The 14,922-nt window shown below is 41.9% G+C and overlaps 1 protein-coding gene across 14 annotated transcripts in view; it reads left to right on the top strand.

Annotated features, from left to right (window-relative positions):
* The window catches only part of jakmip3 (Janus kinase and microtubule interacting protein 3), a 38,681-nt gene that overhangs the window by 19,409 nt on the left and 4,350 nt on the right, over positions 1 to 14,922 (top strand). For 7 of the 14 annotated variants that reach the window (XM_076759623.1, XM_076759622.1, XM_076759620.1 and 4 more), the window contains 4 exons: positions 2,525 to 2,584; positions 8,490 to 8,555; positions 9,247 to 9,315; positions 10,843 to 10,920. In XM_076759623.1, coding sequence (XP_076615738.1) covers positions 2,525 to 2,584; positions 8,490 to 8,555; positions 9,247 to 9,315; positions 10,843 to 10,920 — 273 coding nt within the window. Of the gene's footprint in view, positions 1 to 2,524; positions 2,585 to 8,489; positions 8,556 to 9,246; positions 9,316 to 9,669; positions 10,921 to 14,922 lie in introns of those variants that run through there. The other 7 variants (XM_076759628.1, XM_076759619.1, XM_076759627.1 and 4 more) reach the window with 5 other exon arrangements.

The following is a 14,922-nucleotide window of genomic DNA, read 5'->3' as shown; positions in this document are numbered from 1 at the left end:
TGATGCCAAAAGACAAAAACTGAGTTCTTATTTTCGTCAGAGTTTTGTCTGAGGTCGCTGGATGTTTTTAGTCAGAGCAGTTTCAGTGCTCTGGTCTGTTCTAAAGCCTGACTGAAATTGAGGTTGGATATCAGTTGGTCAGTGCATTGATATCTAGGTTGGTTTCTTTAGTAATGGTCTTACAGAGGCTGTTTTAAACCATCTGTGAAGATGCCTCTTTGCAGAGATGTATTTATGTATTTGAGCTTATTTTCTCATTGAAGAATGATGAGGTTCTTCACAGTTTGATTCAGAGACCTGTGGACAGGTGGGGGCAGTGCTGAACAGCTGCTCAGTTGTGAAGAATAATATTCTAGAGTTCCCAGCATTCTCTGGGAACTCTAGAATCCTTTCTTTCCAGACATATAGCTTTGTTATAGGCAGTCATGGCTTCTTTGTATATATTACAGTGAACTGTGAGCCCAGTTTTCCTCCTTTTTTCTCCAGCATTTAAAGCAGATGACGTGGTGTTGTTGAAATGTTCTAACATGTCATTTAAAGAGCAGTCAGCTGTGTGACTCAAATGACCTCATAATATTACAGAATAATATTATATACAAGAATATTACATCTTGCCATGAAAGAAACTCTTCTAAACAAAAAAATCCCTTTTAGCCTTCGTTAAGATTAGTTTGGCATAAAAAAGCACACTGATGGTCAGAAATTGGTAATTCTTATACTGAAACATTGTCATTGTTTAACCCAGGTCCAGAATGTGACCATGCTGATGAGTGGCTTCATTTACATGTTGGTTAAGCTCAAAGCTGTCCAGTAAATTCACAAGCTTCATGGCTTTGGAGTCATTCTTTTTGTTGATATGAATACTCAGGTTTACATTCAGGATTAATCTGTCATATCTAGTGAGACCAAGTGTGATCAGCTCTGAGAATTTCTGCATGCATAAACATTGATGAATAGCTTGGTGGTCAATACAATGTAATGATGAGCACTGATTATTCTGCTTTGAGGTCAAGAGCAAGATATTCAAATGAGGTAATTGAGGTTGGGTCCCTGGAGAATATGATGAAGCGGGGGAAGATGCGTATTGGACCCTGGCTTGGACAGAAACTCTGCTTTACTTCACCCAAGGCATTCAGAGTATTGGCTGACTAGTGAGATACATTTGCTGTCTGCATGTGTTTACTCTCCTTTGTGCTTACCTTGCGCATGTTCGTGCACACAGGGATGTTCAGTTCCAAAATATATTGAAATTGTGAATAAACTTTATCTCATGGGTGAGGCATGCTGTTGTCAGCCATGTATTTAGGGCAAGGAGTCTGCTAAAAGATTTGATTCCTTTTCCAAAGGGTGGAATTGGGCCTGATATAACTACATGTTATACACACCTGAGGTCATCTGAGTACACCTACAAACACCTGGTTACACCTGAGCAGTGTTAAGTTTGAGTAGAATTTGGAATTTAGCCTTATTCACTGAAATTAGTCACAAAAACGTCACATTTTAGTCTTTGTGGGGTTTTATTGTTTTTTGTTTTTTTAATTTTAGTCAATATTTAGTGGAACTCTTAATATAGTCTATTTTTAGTCAGTGTCATATAATCATATTTTCTCAGTTTCATGATACTGTAAAGGAGTTTGCTGAAGGCTGTAAAAATTTCAATGAAAAGTACTCATACTTTGAACAATGTGTTTTGTCATCTGGACTGAGAATTTGTTAGTGACTGACTTTACTTTCATATCATATAATAATTAATGCCTAAGGTTTGCTAAGCAAAAATGCAATGTAATCATATTTCCTTAGGTCTTATCTGTTGTCTGCATGGATCGCACAACACAACAATCCTTTCCGCATGTTTGGTTGCACAAAACAATCTAATCAAAATGATTGATGTTACAGATGTCATAATTATCAGCCTGTGAAGGGCTCCTGTGACACCATGCCATGTGATGAGATATAGAAAAGACTGATGCTATCGAATCAACACATGTAATTGATATTTACTTTGGCAGACACTGGAATGGTGTTTTGAACCCACAAGGCACTGGATCCTCACTGGGACAATACACTCAGTCTTTCTTTTGATTTAAATATAAAGAAATGCATCTACAAGCCGTCTCTCCTCTTTCTTCCCACGTGACACGTGGCATTCATCATTTGAAAGGCCAGCTGCCAGCAGCAGTTAATGGTTTTGTTTGGATTTTTAAGATACCTAGATTTATTAATAGGTTCTGACAATGTTAGCTTGGCTGCAAAGTTAGCTTCACATTAGCTAAACTGGGACCTGGCATTTGCACTGGCACAGGAAATGCATTGGACATGCACTGAGCAAAAAAAAACAAAAAAAAAAAAACAAGAGAAAAGTCATCAGATGAGAAGGACGCATGGAAGCAGTGAGAATTTATACTTGCATTTTCAGATAAATTATTGGTTAAAAAAAGCCAGTACTTTCAAACATAAAACTGAACAATACCTTAATAATTATTTGTTTTCATGTATAATGTTTACTGTTATTTTTGTTCCTCAGGAGATTGTGATCAGTGAGTTAATGAAGAAGCTGGACATTCTGGGAGATAACGCCGTAAGTGTATGTTGAATTTATTTTGTACATGTATGTGTTTTATATTGAAGAATCAGTTTCAAACTGATTTTCATCTTTTGTCATCAAAACCATGTTTATTTGGAACTAAACAGAATTTACTGCAGTTTCTCTGATGCATATGATCCAGTCTGTGGTGACTGTGGTCAGATGAGGTTTGGCTTGGGTGATACAATTCTTGACATGTTATATATACTGATGTGATGTGGGCATGGTTGTGACGTAGACAAAGTAGATGACATGTTGTTATCATGTTGAAGTCTTGTTGTGTAGCTGACACATGCCAACATGTTTTTTTTACATGTTGATGTGTTGTTGACATGTACTTGACTGGCTATCACATTGTTGTCTTGTTGATACACTGACATGTTGTGGACATGTTATTTATATGGAGTTGATGTGTTGTTGATGTATGCTGTTATCATGCTGTTATCATGTTATGGTATTTTTGTGTTGTTGTATAGTTAATGTGTTGATGTCTTTGCAAGCCATGACACCTGGTATTCTGGTCACTTTGTGAGTCTATTTGTGTGCCTGTGTGGTCATGTCGTCAATGTGGTCCTGGAAACATCTACTGGAACAGGAACTACCACAGACGCGGTTGTGAGTACTTTGCCAGGTGTTCATATGTCTGGATAGATGTTGTCAATGTGATAGCATCACAATCGTGCAAGACACAGTCTCGAAGCTGCATAGGTGTTTTGCTGAGATCAAAATGAAGGACAAGTTTGAAGATGGGTGTGGTCTGAGCAAGGGCTCGAAGTTGGGGGGTAGGAGATGAAAGAAGGTCATTAGCGCCCCCACTGGCCCATGTTAGTTTCCATTTGCATTTAACTGAATCCCAGTTTCATTCATTCCCATCCATTCTAAGACATCAGGGAAAACTAGAGACCGTCTTGTGATGGAGTCACAGCAGCCACATCACTGAGGCTACGTTTACACTTAGGGAAAACACATATGTTTTCATATGGTTTGACCTCTCGTTTACACACAAACTGAGTTTTTGTCATGGAAAATGATCATTTTTAAAACTCCAGCCAAAGTGGAGATTTCTGAAAACGCCAGTTATGTGTTGGCGTGTAAACAGGGTTAAACAGCGTTTTAGGTTCCAAAATGTCACAACATGCGACTGGAAATACTTAACGTCATGTGAGCGATCTATGTTTACACTCACGCCCATAGGTTTGGCATAGTTATGATGCCGCTCAACGGCGTATTTATCCGGGTTCATGTAAACAACAACATTTTTGAAAACAATGTTGTGTGCACAATGTTATTTTTGAAAACGGAAGGCTTAAAATATCCGTTTTCCATAATAACCTGCTATGTGTAAATGTAGCCCGAGAAAGATGCAAGTTAACTGCACCACACTTATTCAATATACCGAACCATCCGCCCATGGTAAAACAGTGTGTGAGCATTGTTTACTCTGAAGGCCATGAATGTCATTAACTGTTAGGGATTGAACACAGATTCAGGTGATGATGAGGAGGATTTATTTATATTTATTTATTTATCGTGTCGGGGATGATGGGTGGATAGGCTGCAGCAATGACGGCGGATTGGTAACGTAGATCAGGTGACACATATTAGAGGGGGAACTGCTCTGACCAAACACACACACACAAACAGATATAAACGTTAGAGGACTGACAAGACACAAAGAGAAAGTGGAAAACACAGAGACACACAAGGAAGGGGAGGAGGAGGCGGAGGCATCCTAACATTAATGACGATCATGGTCAAACAGATATGTTGAGTTCATGGTCACCAGAAACATGAGCATGCGCACTTAAGGCACGCACTTTAGCATAATACTGATGTCTACTGAGTACTTATTGGTTAGTTTGTCAATGTGTTGACTTGCTGGTGTGATCCCATTTCAAGATGGTCTTAGTATTTACATGTTGTTGTTGTGTTGATGACCAGTAGTTTACATGTTATTTACATATTAACGTTTCGATGTAGTTGTCCTGTTATCATGTTGTTAAGAACTTGTTTAGATGACATGTTGTTAGAATGTTCTTGCCGTGCTGTTTGTGTTGTTAATATGTTGTTATTAAGTTGTGGAAATGTTATTTATATGTTGCTGTTGTGTAGTTGACACACTGACATGTTATGTGTTGACATGTTGATGTGATGTTACATTGTTGATTCTTCTTGTCATGTAGTACACATGTTGTTGATTAGTTAACTTGTTTTCATGTTGTTGTTGTTGTTGTTGTTATCATGATGTCAACATGTTATGCACATGTGTAGTTGACACACTGGTAAATTTTTTTACATTGTTAATGTGCTGTTGACATATTATTGACATGTACAACCCTGATTCGATAAAAGCTGGGATGCTGTGTAAAATGCAAATAAAACAAAGCAATCATTTACCAACACACTGTGTTTACCTACAACAGTTTTCTGAAGTGTTTCTGAGCCATTGTAGTAACATGTTTTATACAATCATGTGTTCATAAAGTGGTGAACCTCGCTTGTGAACGGTCGAACCTGTCGAGGACTTGTTTGAAATATGTTGCTGCATCAAATTCAGAATAACCATAAATTAACAAAGGTGAAGTTGATGCGGTAAAGCATTAAATATATTGACTCTGTGCTGTTTTCAATTGAGCATAAGTTAAAAACAATAAGCGAATTTTCACATTGGTTTATCTATGTTTTATGGTGTCCCAACTTTTTTGGAATTGGGTTTAACTGATGTGTGATCTTATTGTTGATATCTTGTTGTCATGTACTGTAGTTGTCACATTGTTGACAACATGTTGACCTCTTGTCATGTTGTTGACATGTCATTTACATGTTGATATGCTGTTGACATATAGCTGACAAGATGGCATGTGGCTGACATGCACAACCCCATTTGGGCACTGTGTAAAATGTAAATACAAACAGAATGCAATCCTACAAATCCTTTTCAACCTACATTCAATTGAATTCAACACAAAGACAAAACAGTGTCAGTGTGTTCAGTACACTTCCTGTCTATTTGCACAAATGCTATGTTTAAGTTTGTACTCCATATGCCATACATTGGAAAGCCAAGATTCTAATGAATCAAATGATGTGAACCATTTCAAGATACAATCACAAAAGCAGGCACAATCAACACCAACAAACAATCATTTACAAGTTGAGCCAACTCATCTGTGAAGTCTCATAGTAATCCACACACACTGGATTTTATTACAATTGCAAAGGCCCCCCACGATCCAGTGCACTATTTAGTCCAAAACACATTGCTAGATGAATAAATACTCATGGTCTGCTGTTACTTTCGGGTAGACATGTGGTCTTCTGTGTTTTTCTGTCCTAACTCCTGTTCCTATGGACACAATTAGAATATCTTGGTAGTCAAATGGCCGCCGCACTCAGACTTTTCGATTGACACCTGAGTTGGCACTTGTCGTTTCCACAGCCGACAGAAAGGAACGAGGGTCCAAGGTGAGAGGAAGTACCACCCTTTCCTCTTCATTGTAAAGATCGAGCCAATTGCAACCAATTGTGCTGATGACTGGGGCTTCGTATAGCCAATGAAATTCTGAACATGAGGATATGCTGCTTCACCAGGTAACCACAACAAGTCTGTGTGTAAAGGGAAGTATGTGCTGCCATTACTGTGTGCGTTAGTGCATACGAGCATGAAGACTGATATTTGAAAGTTTGAGAATTTTGGAAAAGTACAAAACGTAAACAGTCATCAAAAACAAAATACACCCTCCAAGAAGCACAGGAAGAATGTACTCGACGTGAAAGCCGCAGGTTTAGGGTTGAAACATCAATTGTTTCAGTGACAGAGGCGAAGTTTGTGGAGGGAGGAGACATTGCTCTTGACAAGTAAGTATTTATTTTATGTAACTGATATATTACTGTCCAATTCAACTATTTGACTTGCATATTACTCAATATTTTCACATAAATAAGTTTTTGTCTAAATTATAAATACACATTTTGTAGATTGTCTAAGCCTTGACGTGTCTCTTGAGGTGTTACTGCCAGTCTCTGGAGGGTGTGTGTGTGTGTGTGTGTGTGTGTGTGTGTGTGTGTGTGTGTGTGTGTGTTCCCTTTATTTCATTGTATGAAACTGCTGGCATTAGTAGGCAGCTGGAAAAAAAAAGAAAGAAAAAAAAAGTAGATTACAGAAAAGATGGAAGTTTTGTAACTGTTATGTCATTATTTTTGCAACATAATTGATGCAGATTCAGATAAGGAGTGGGAGCCCCAGTCAGCTAGTGGTCACATTGTGTGGGGGCGCAGGGCAGTACCACATAAGGAGAGGAATCCAAGCCACCATCTCCATCCATCAACCAGCACATCTTAGGAGATGTGATAAAAATGATGCAATGATGTTGATGAGAATTTCCTCAGGATCTTCCATTCCCTTCACCTCAGTAGCTTGGTGGCGGATGCAGCTAACCAGCAAAGTAGAGGCACAGCAGCCTTTGATCTTCTCTGCAAAATAAAGCATCTCTATGAGCTATGACCCTAGCAAGGAAATTGCCATTGATGAGCAAGTGGTTGCTTCCAAAGCCAGCTTTGGCTCAAACAATACATGAAAAATAGACTTGTTCTCTGGGGATATAAACTCTGAATTCTGGCAGACCACAGAAGCAGCTGTACATGGGATGTCTTTTAGAGAAAGCAGGAAAACAGAGGCAAGGTGCTCAGTTATGACAGCGATTACGCTTGTCAACTCATGGTTTGCACATTGTTTCTGGAAATCATGGATGAAAAGTCCTCTAGGCTGAAGAGGAAAAGAACCATCCAGATTGTTGCCAGTCTGTAGGTGTGTTAGTGCTCATGGGTCACCTGCACACCTGTGAGGGCTCTGTTAATGCTGAAAGGTCCAAACAGGCTCTGGAGGGACATGTCACCATCCAGAGGAGGTCTTCTTCAGGGACATTCTGCTTATTCTAGCAAGACATCGCTGAACCACATTCTGCAGTGTTACAGCAGTGTGGCTTCATCGTAATAGAGTGCAGGTCCTAGACTGTCTGCCTGCAGTCCAGGCGCGTCCCCCACTGAAAATATGTGGAGCATTATGATGAACAAAATACGACAACAGAGACCTGGACTGTTGAGCAACTGAAGTTATACATCAAGAAGAATGAGAAAGAATTTCACTTCAAAACTTCCTTAGTCCTCAGCTCCAAACACTGACTGTTAAACAGCTGATGGACCACAGAGGAAACTTACCCTGAACCAACTTTATTAAAATATCACATCCAGAATGAATGTATATTTACAAAAAACAATAAAGTTTATCAGTTTGAACATTAAATGTCTTGTCTTTGTAATATATTCAATTAAATATAAGTTGACAAAGATTTACAATTGATTGCATTCTGCTTTTTTTTTTTTTTTTTTTACACAATATCTCACCTTTTTTGGAAAAAATGTTGTAGTTGACTGTAATTGACACATGCTTGACATGTTGGTGTGTTGATCTGTTGTGGCCGTGCTATTATGTTGTTGACATATTATTAAGATGTTGTTTACTTGTTATTTGCATTTAGACATGCTGTCGAGATGTCAATATGTTACATGTTGTCACTTTCATGTTATTTACATGTGATGATGTGTTGTTAGCATGTCATTTAAACGATGTGTTATTGGCATGTAGTTGACATACTATCATGTTGCTGACGTCTTCTGTGTAGTTGTCATGTAATCATGTTGCTGTGTTGTTGACATGTTTGCATGTATTTGACCCTTTTTCAATACATGGCATTTACATGCTGATGTGTGTTATCACATTGAGATGTTGACAGGTTGTCATCATGTTGTTATGCTGACACACTGATGTGTTATTAACATGTTGACGCATCGTTGTCATGTTGTTGACATGTTGTTGATGTATTGTTGTTTGCATGTTTTCCTGCAGAATCTGTCCAATGAGGAGCAGGTGGTGGTGATCCATGCCAGGACTGTGCTGACTCTGGCAGAGAAGGTATACGATATACCTGAAAACTCCTGAACACACATTGTTTACCTGTTGAAAGCAGTTTGTCAGCCTGTGCTGACCTTTGACCCCTTGCTATGTCTGCAGCATGAGGAAGTTAGTTGCTGCCATCATTTCATTAACAAGAATTTAGAGGTTCTCTTTTGGTTTGAATCATGTTTCTCAACATAATGAACCATATGACAGCAACTGAACTAAATGAAGTTTTAGCTTATTTTGTCTCTCTCACTCTTCTACTGTCTGTCTCAATTTTTAGTCCTTTTTTGTCTCTGTTGCTATCGAAACATCAGTGAAATACAGAGCAGTAGTTTTTATCCGTCTGTCAGTCAGATCCCAAAGTGAAGCAGTTTTTTCCTTTTAAATTACTTTTAAAAGGCTCTTTTCACTTCTTTTCTAAACAAGGTTCATCAAACACCTACGTACCTGCATTTACATTCCTTTAGATCAGAAAATCCATATGAACTGTAACTGTGTTTGTGGGATGAATTAAACCTGCATGGAACTTCAATAGTATTCTGTTGATAAAGATGTTTCTTTGTCTGCCTGAAGGGTCCTGACCCCTAGTCTGCTCTTTAAATGAAATTCCTGGCTGAACATGGAACATGATGTCTTCCTGCCACCCTTTGTAACAGTTTCCTCTTTTGTCCATCTGTCTCTCTCTATCCGTCTGTCTGGTCAGTGGTTGGAGTCTATTGAAATGACAAAGTCAGCTCTGCAGCAGAAGATGTTGGACATTGAGAGCGAGAAGGTAAAAAACAAAATGTTAAGCAAATGTATCTGTGGCAGATGTTGCCTCCCAATGGCTTCAACCCCACCTGGTGTTAATATGTGATCTGTTAGCCTTGTAATTTTAACTTTAAAAAGCACTCTCATTATCTGTGTACTGTGTAAAAACGGGCTGTAATCTGGTTTCTCTCTCAGCTTGGTCTTAGTGCCTATCATCTTATTTCTATTTTTATCTGCCACTCCTCCTACCAGATTTGATTGATTTTGACTTTTATCTAACATATTCTGATTCTTTCACACATTTAAACCACAATGTTGCTCTTGCGTGAGAGGTTGCAACAAGATAGACAGCTTATTGTTGACCCATCCAATCCAGGATGGATCCCCTCCCCAACAGTACATGTGGCTACCTGTGATTCAGAGGCTGCCACATCTTCACCAGTGGACAGCAGAGGCCAAATGCCTCTGTTTTCTGCCATGTGGAGGAGCCCACTCACCAGCAAGCTAGTGAGAAGCAAGAGAAGGGGGCCTTCTGGCTGTTACACCTGGACAGAGGTGATGGTCACAGGTAGAAGGAAAACCTACTGACACATAGCTGTGAAGGAAAACTCACCTTAGTGGCTCACCATCTCTTATCATTTCCATCCTCTGGTTCATGTCAACCTGACCAGGCATCAGGCTCTGTCCCTGGAGCCGGCACAGACCTGCTGGCTGCGCCTATTACCATGTGGTACATCACCGCTGCTTCGCCTCCTCCTGCAGCTGAGTTACCTGCTCACACTGGCGATTCCATAATCGTTGTGGAAGAATCCATAGTGAAGCATGTGCCGGTCCACTCCAGGCTGGTGGCAGTCATAAGTTTTCTGGGAGCTCACCTGGTCAACAACTACAGGCTCTCGTCAAAAAAAAATCCCACTTTGAGTGTTGTTGTTGGTCATGCTGGCATTAACAATATTTCAGCTTGAGTAGGACCTGAGGTAGTTAAGGAATGACTCAGTTCAATTACACAGTCTTTACTCGTGCTGAAACACAATGTTTTTTTTCTTTAGTCCCATTACATTTCTACGGCGGCATGGTTCAGAGATTTTCAGCGACCTGTATGCACTGGACTCTTGGCTAAATTGTCCAACTTAGACAGCTTTGCATATATTCAGTGTGTTTTCTGGCTGCTGAATGCCTTCTACTGTCTTGTCTACCAATGGTCTGCACCCAAGTAGGTAAGGAGCTCAAATACTTTCTTCAAACATTAGCATTTTAGAACTTTTTTAGATAGTTTTTGCAGGAACATCAATACATCAAAGGTTCCAGATGGATCTGAACGGTGTCATTGCATCAAATATGGTGGAGTTGTTATAGGTGAAAATACTAACAGCAGAAACATTGTTCTGTGTGTTTAAACTCAGATGTTGTCAAAACATATTTATCTGAATCAGTCATGTGGGTTCAAATTTTCTGTTTCACCATAATTTGCTATCAGCGGAGTCCCATTCAAGTGTGACAGCAGCAGAACCTTCAGGTACTACAGTGACCTCTCTGTGTTGTTTTCTAGGATCTGTTCAGTAAACAGAAAGGTTACCTGGATGAAGAGCTGGACTACAGGAAGCAATCGATGGATCAGGCTCATAAGGTCAGTGTGAGCAGCAGTATTAATTTTGACAAGAATTTTAAACGTAGTTTTAGTCTTAGTCTCCTCCTGAAATTAATTTTAAATTTAGATTTAGTCTTTGTCCCTTAACTGAAAACTGGTTGGTTTAAGTCACATTTTAGTCTTTTATATTGTTTTCATCAAGATTAACTTTGTGGAATCCATTTTTTGTTTAATTTTAGTCAAACGCTTTAGTCATAATTTTCTCAGTTTCATGATACTGTAATGGTTTTTGAACTATGCTTTTAGTCAGGCTGAGAATGTGTGACTGACTTATATACTTAGTTATATTGTATTTTTGTAGTTATATTATATTAGTTGCAGGCAGCTGTGTCTCAGGAGGTAGAGTGGTCGTCCACCAATCAGGAGGTTGGTGGTTCGATCCCTGGCCTCAGCAGTCCACATGCCGAAGTATCCTTGGCAAGATACTGAACCTAAAAACTGCCCCCGATGCTGCACCATCAGTGTGTAAATTCATGTGTACGTCACTTTGGTTGAAAGTGTCTGCAAATGACTAATTGTAATTGTAATTAGGGCCACGGGGCAAGCCCTGAGCCCTGGCCCCTGCAGGGACCAGGGCTTATGGTTTATGGAGAAGAGGAGATATAAGCCGTGTCTCCTCTCTCTCATCATGGGCAATGTGAGGTAGCTGGCAAATTAGGCGGATGAGCTAACAGCACTCGCCAGGAGTCAGAGGGAGTACCGGGAGTGCAGTCTGATGTGTTTTTTGGAGACATGGTTGCACCAGGACATACCTGACAACAACGTCTTTATCAATGGCTTTCAGACTGTTTGGGCCAACCGGGATTGCACCGAGAGCTGTAAGCATAAAGGAGGGGGGCTCGCCGTTCTAGTCAACAACCAATGGTGTAATCCTGGTCACATTACCATCAAGGAACATATCTGTTGCCCGGACATTGAACTGTTGGCTGTTGGGCTGAGGCCATATTATTTGCACAGGGAGTTTTCACATGCCATTATTGTAGCTGTTTACATCCCCCCCTCTGCCAATCCGATGTCAGCATATGATGTCATTCACTCCACTGTAGCCCGTCTGCAAACTCAACACCCAAGTGCATTCATTGCTATCTCGGGTGACTTCAACCACGTCACCATGGCAACAACACTGCCCAACTTCACTCAGTATGTGAGCTGTCCTACAAGAGAGGAGAGAACCCTGGACTTACTGTATGCTGACGTTAAGAATGCATACATCTGCTCCCCCCTCTGGGCAGGTCAGACCACAACCATCTGCACCTCAATCCCTGTTATGTGCCTCTAGTGAAGAGTCAGTCTGCGACCACAAGGACAGTGAGGAGATGGTCAGAGGAGACATATGAGACACTGCAGGGTTGTTTTGAGGTGACAGACTGGCAGGCACTCTGTGAGCCGCATGGGGAGGACAATGATGGGCTCACAGAGTGCATCACGGACTATATCACTTTCTCTGTGGTCACCAATGTCCCAGCCAGGACTGTCCATTGTTATGCAAATAACAAGCCATTCGTGACAAAGGACATCAAAGTCATCCTAAATGAGAAGAGGGCTTTCAGAGCTGATAACAGGGAGGAGGTGAGAACAATACAGGGGGAACAGAAGGTGAAAATCAAGGAGGCTAAGGAGAAATACAGGAGGAAGCTGGAATGGAAACTCCAGCAGAACAACTTGAGAGAGGTCTGGAGTGGAATGAGGACCATCACTGGCTTCACGACCAACAACAGAGGAGTTGAAGGCAGCGTTGACAGGGCCAATGAACTGAATCTGTTTTTTAATAGATTGACACTGCAGGCCTGGCTCATCCCCCCTCCAACTCCTCTGCTGCCTGTCCTGGATGACCATTATCAACCACTCCGCACTCCCCCCCCTCCTCCTCCTCATTCTTACACCCCCCCATCCTCCTGTGTGAGACCTCTTCCCACCTCCTCAGACTGCTCCAGCCCATGGTCAAGCCACTCTTGGACCCCCTCCAGTTTGCCTATCAGCCCCAACTTGGAGTTGAGGACGCCATCATCCACCTGCTCAACCGTGTCTATGCCCACCTGGACAAGCCGACAAGCATTGTGAGGTTATGTTTTTTTTTTACTTCTCCAGTGCATTTAACACCTTTCATCCAGCTCTACTGGGTGACAAACTGACAGCAATGCAGGTGGATGCCCCCCTAGTGTCCTGGATTGTGGACTAGAAATCAGAATCAGAAATCTGAAAAAGCTTTATTGCCATGTACGATTTTACACATACCAGGAATTTGTTGGGGTGAAGTTGGTGTATGACACATCTACTAAAAATAAGAGTACAAAATATAACAATATAAATATATATACACAAGTCTGTTTTTTGTTTGTTTGTTTTTTCCGGGAACACAGTCTGTTTTTTCAGAAAGAAGTCCAAGCTGAGCGTTAATGTAACACATAGAGTTGTGTCTATCTCAATGTGACAAGATGAGGCAGAGGTGGAGTGTGAAGAGTGTCGGGGGGTTCCGGGCCTTGTTCATAAGGCTGACAGCAGATGGGGAAAAAACTGTTCTTGTGGCATGAGGTTTTGGTCCTGATGGACCAAATGGACCAGAGGAGTGTCTCAAAGAGTTTGTGTCCGGGGTGAGAGGGATCAGCCACAATCTTTTCTGCATGCCTCAGGGTCCTGGAGGCGTACAGGTCCTGGAGAGATGGGAGATTGCAGCCAATCACCTTCTCTGCAGACCGAATGACACAGCCAAGGATACTGCAGGTCTGCACTTATCCTTGGCGGTGGCAGCAGAGTACCAGATGGTGATGGAGGAGGTGAGGATGGACTCAGTGCTGGCTGTGTAGAAGTGCACCATCTTTGTCTTTGGCAGGCTGAATGTCTTCAGCTGCTGTAGGAAGTACATCCTCTGTTGTGCTTTCCTGATGAGGGAGCTGATGTTCGGCTCCCACTTGAGGTCCTGGGAGATGATAGTTCCCAGGAAGCGGAAAGACTCCACAGTGTCAATAGTGGAGTCACAGAGGGTGATGGGGGCAGGTGAGGCTGAGTTCTTCCTGTTGTCCACAACCATCTCCACTGTCTTTAGAGCATTGAGCTCCAGGTTGTTCTGATTGCACCAGGTCACCAGATGGTCAACCTCCCACCTGTAGGTGGACTCGTCGCCATCAGAGATGACTTCGATGAGGGTGGTGTCGTCCGCAAACTTCAGGAGCTTGACAGACTGGTGACTGGAGGTGCAGCTGTTTGTGTACAGGGAGAAGAGCAGAGGAGAAAGAACGCAGCCCTGGGGGGATCCGGTGCTGATGGTCTTTGCATCGGAGACGTGTTTCCCCAGCTTCACGCACTGTTTCCTGTCAGACAGGAAGTCTGTAATCCACCTGCAAGTGGAATCAAGCACGCTCAGCTGGAAGAGCTTCTCCTGAAGCAGAGTTGGGATGATGGTGTTGAAGGCGGAGCTGAAATCCACAAACAGGATCCTAGCATAGGTTCCTGCGGAGTCCAGGTGCTGGAGGATGAAGTGGAGGGCCAAGTTGACTGCATCGTCTACAGACCTGTTGGCTCTGTAGGCAAACTGCAAGGGGTCCAGGAGAGGGTCAGTGATGTCTTTGAGGTGTGAGAGCACAAGGCGCTCAAAGGACTTCATGACCACAGAGGTCAGGGCGATGGGTCTGAAGTCGTTAAGTCCTGTGGTCCTTGGCTTCTTGGGAACAGGGATGATGGTTGAAGACTTGAAGCAGGCTGAGCCCTTTCCAGACAGATGCAGAGTCGTTAGCTGAGAACTGGTGTTGGAGCTTCTCAGAGTACAGTCGTTTAGCCTCTTTCACCGCCTTTCTAAACTTGTACTTCAACTCTTTGCATCTGTCTTTGTCCCCGCTCCTGAAGGCCTCTTCCTTTGCCAACCTTAGCTGTCTGAGTTGGGCTGTGAACCAGGGTTTGTCGGTGCTGTAACTCACCCTGGTGTGTGATGGAACACAGCAGTCCTCACAGAAGCTGATGTAGGACATCACAGCCTCCATGTACTCA

The sequence above is a fragment of the Chaetodon auriga genome, chromosome 20, assembly GCF_051107435.1.
Source record: "Chaetodon auriga isolate fChaAug3 chromosome 20, fChaAug3.hap1, whole genome shotgun sequence".
NCBI lineage: Eukaryota > Metazoa > Chordata > Actinopteri > Chaetodontiformes > Chaetodontidae > Chaetodon > Chaetodon auriga.
Note: the sequence above shows the minus strand (reverse complement) of the source record. Positions and strands in the feature narration are given on the sequence as shown.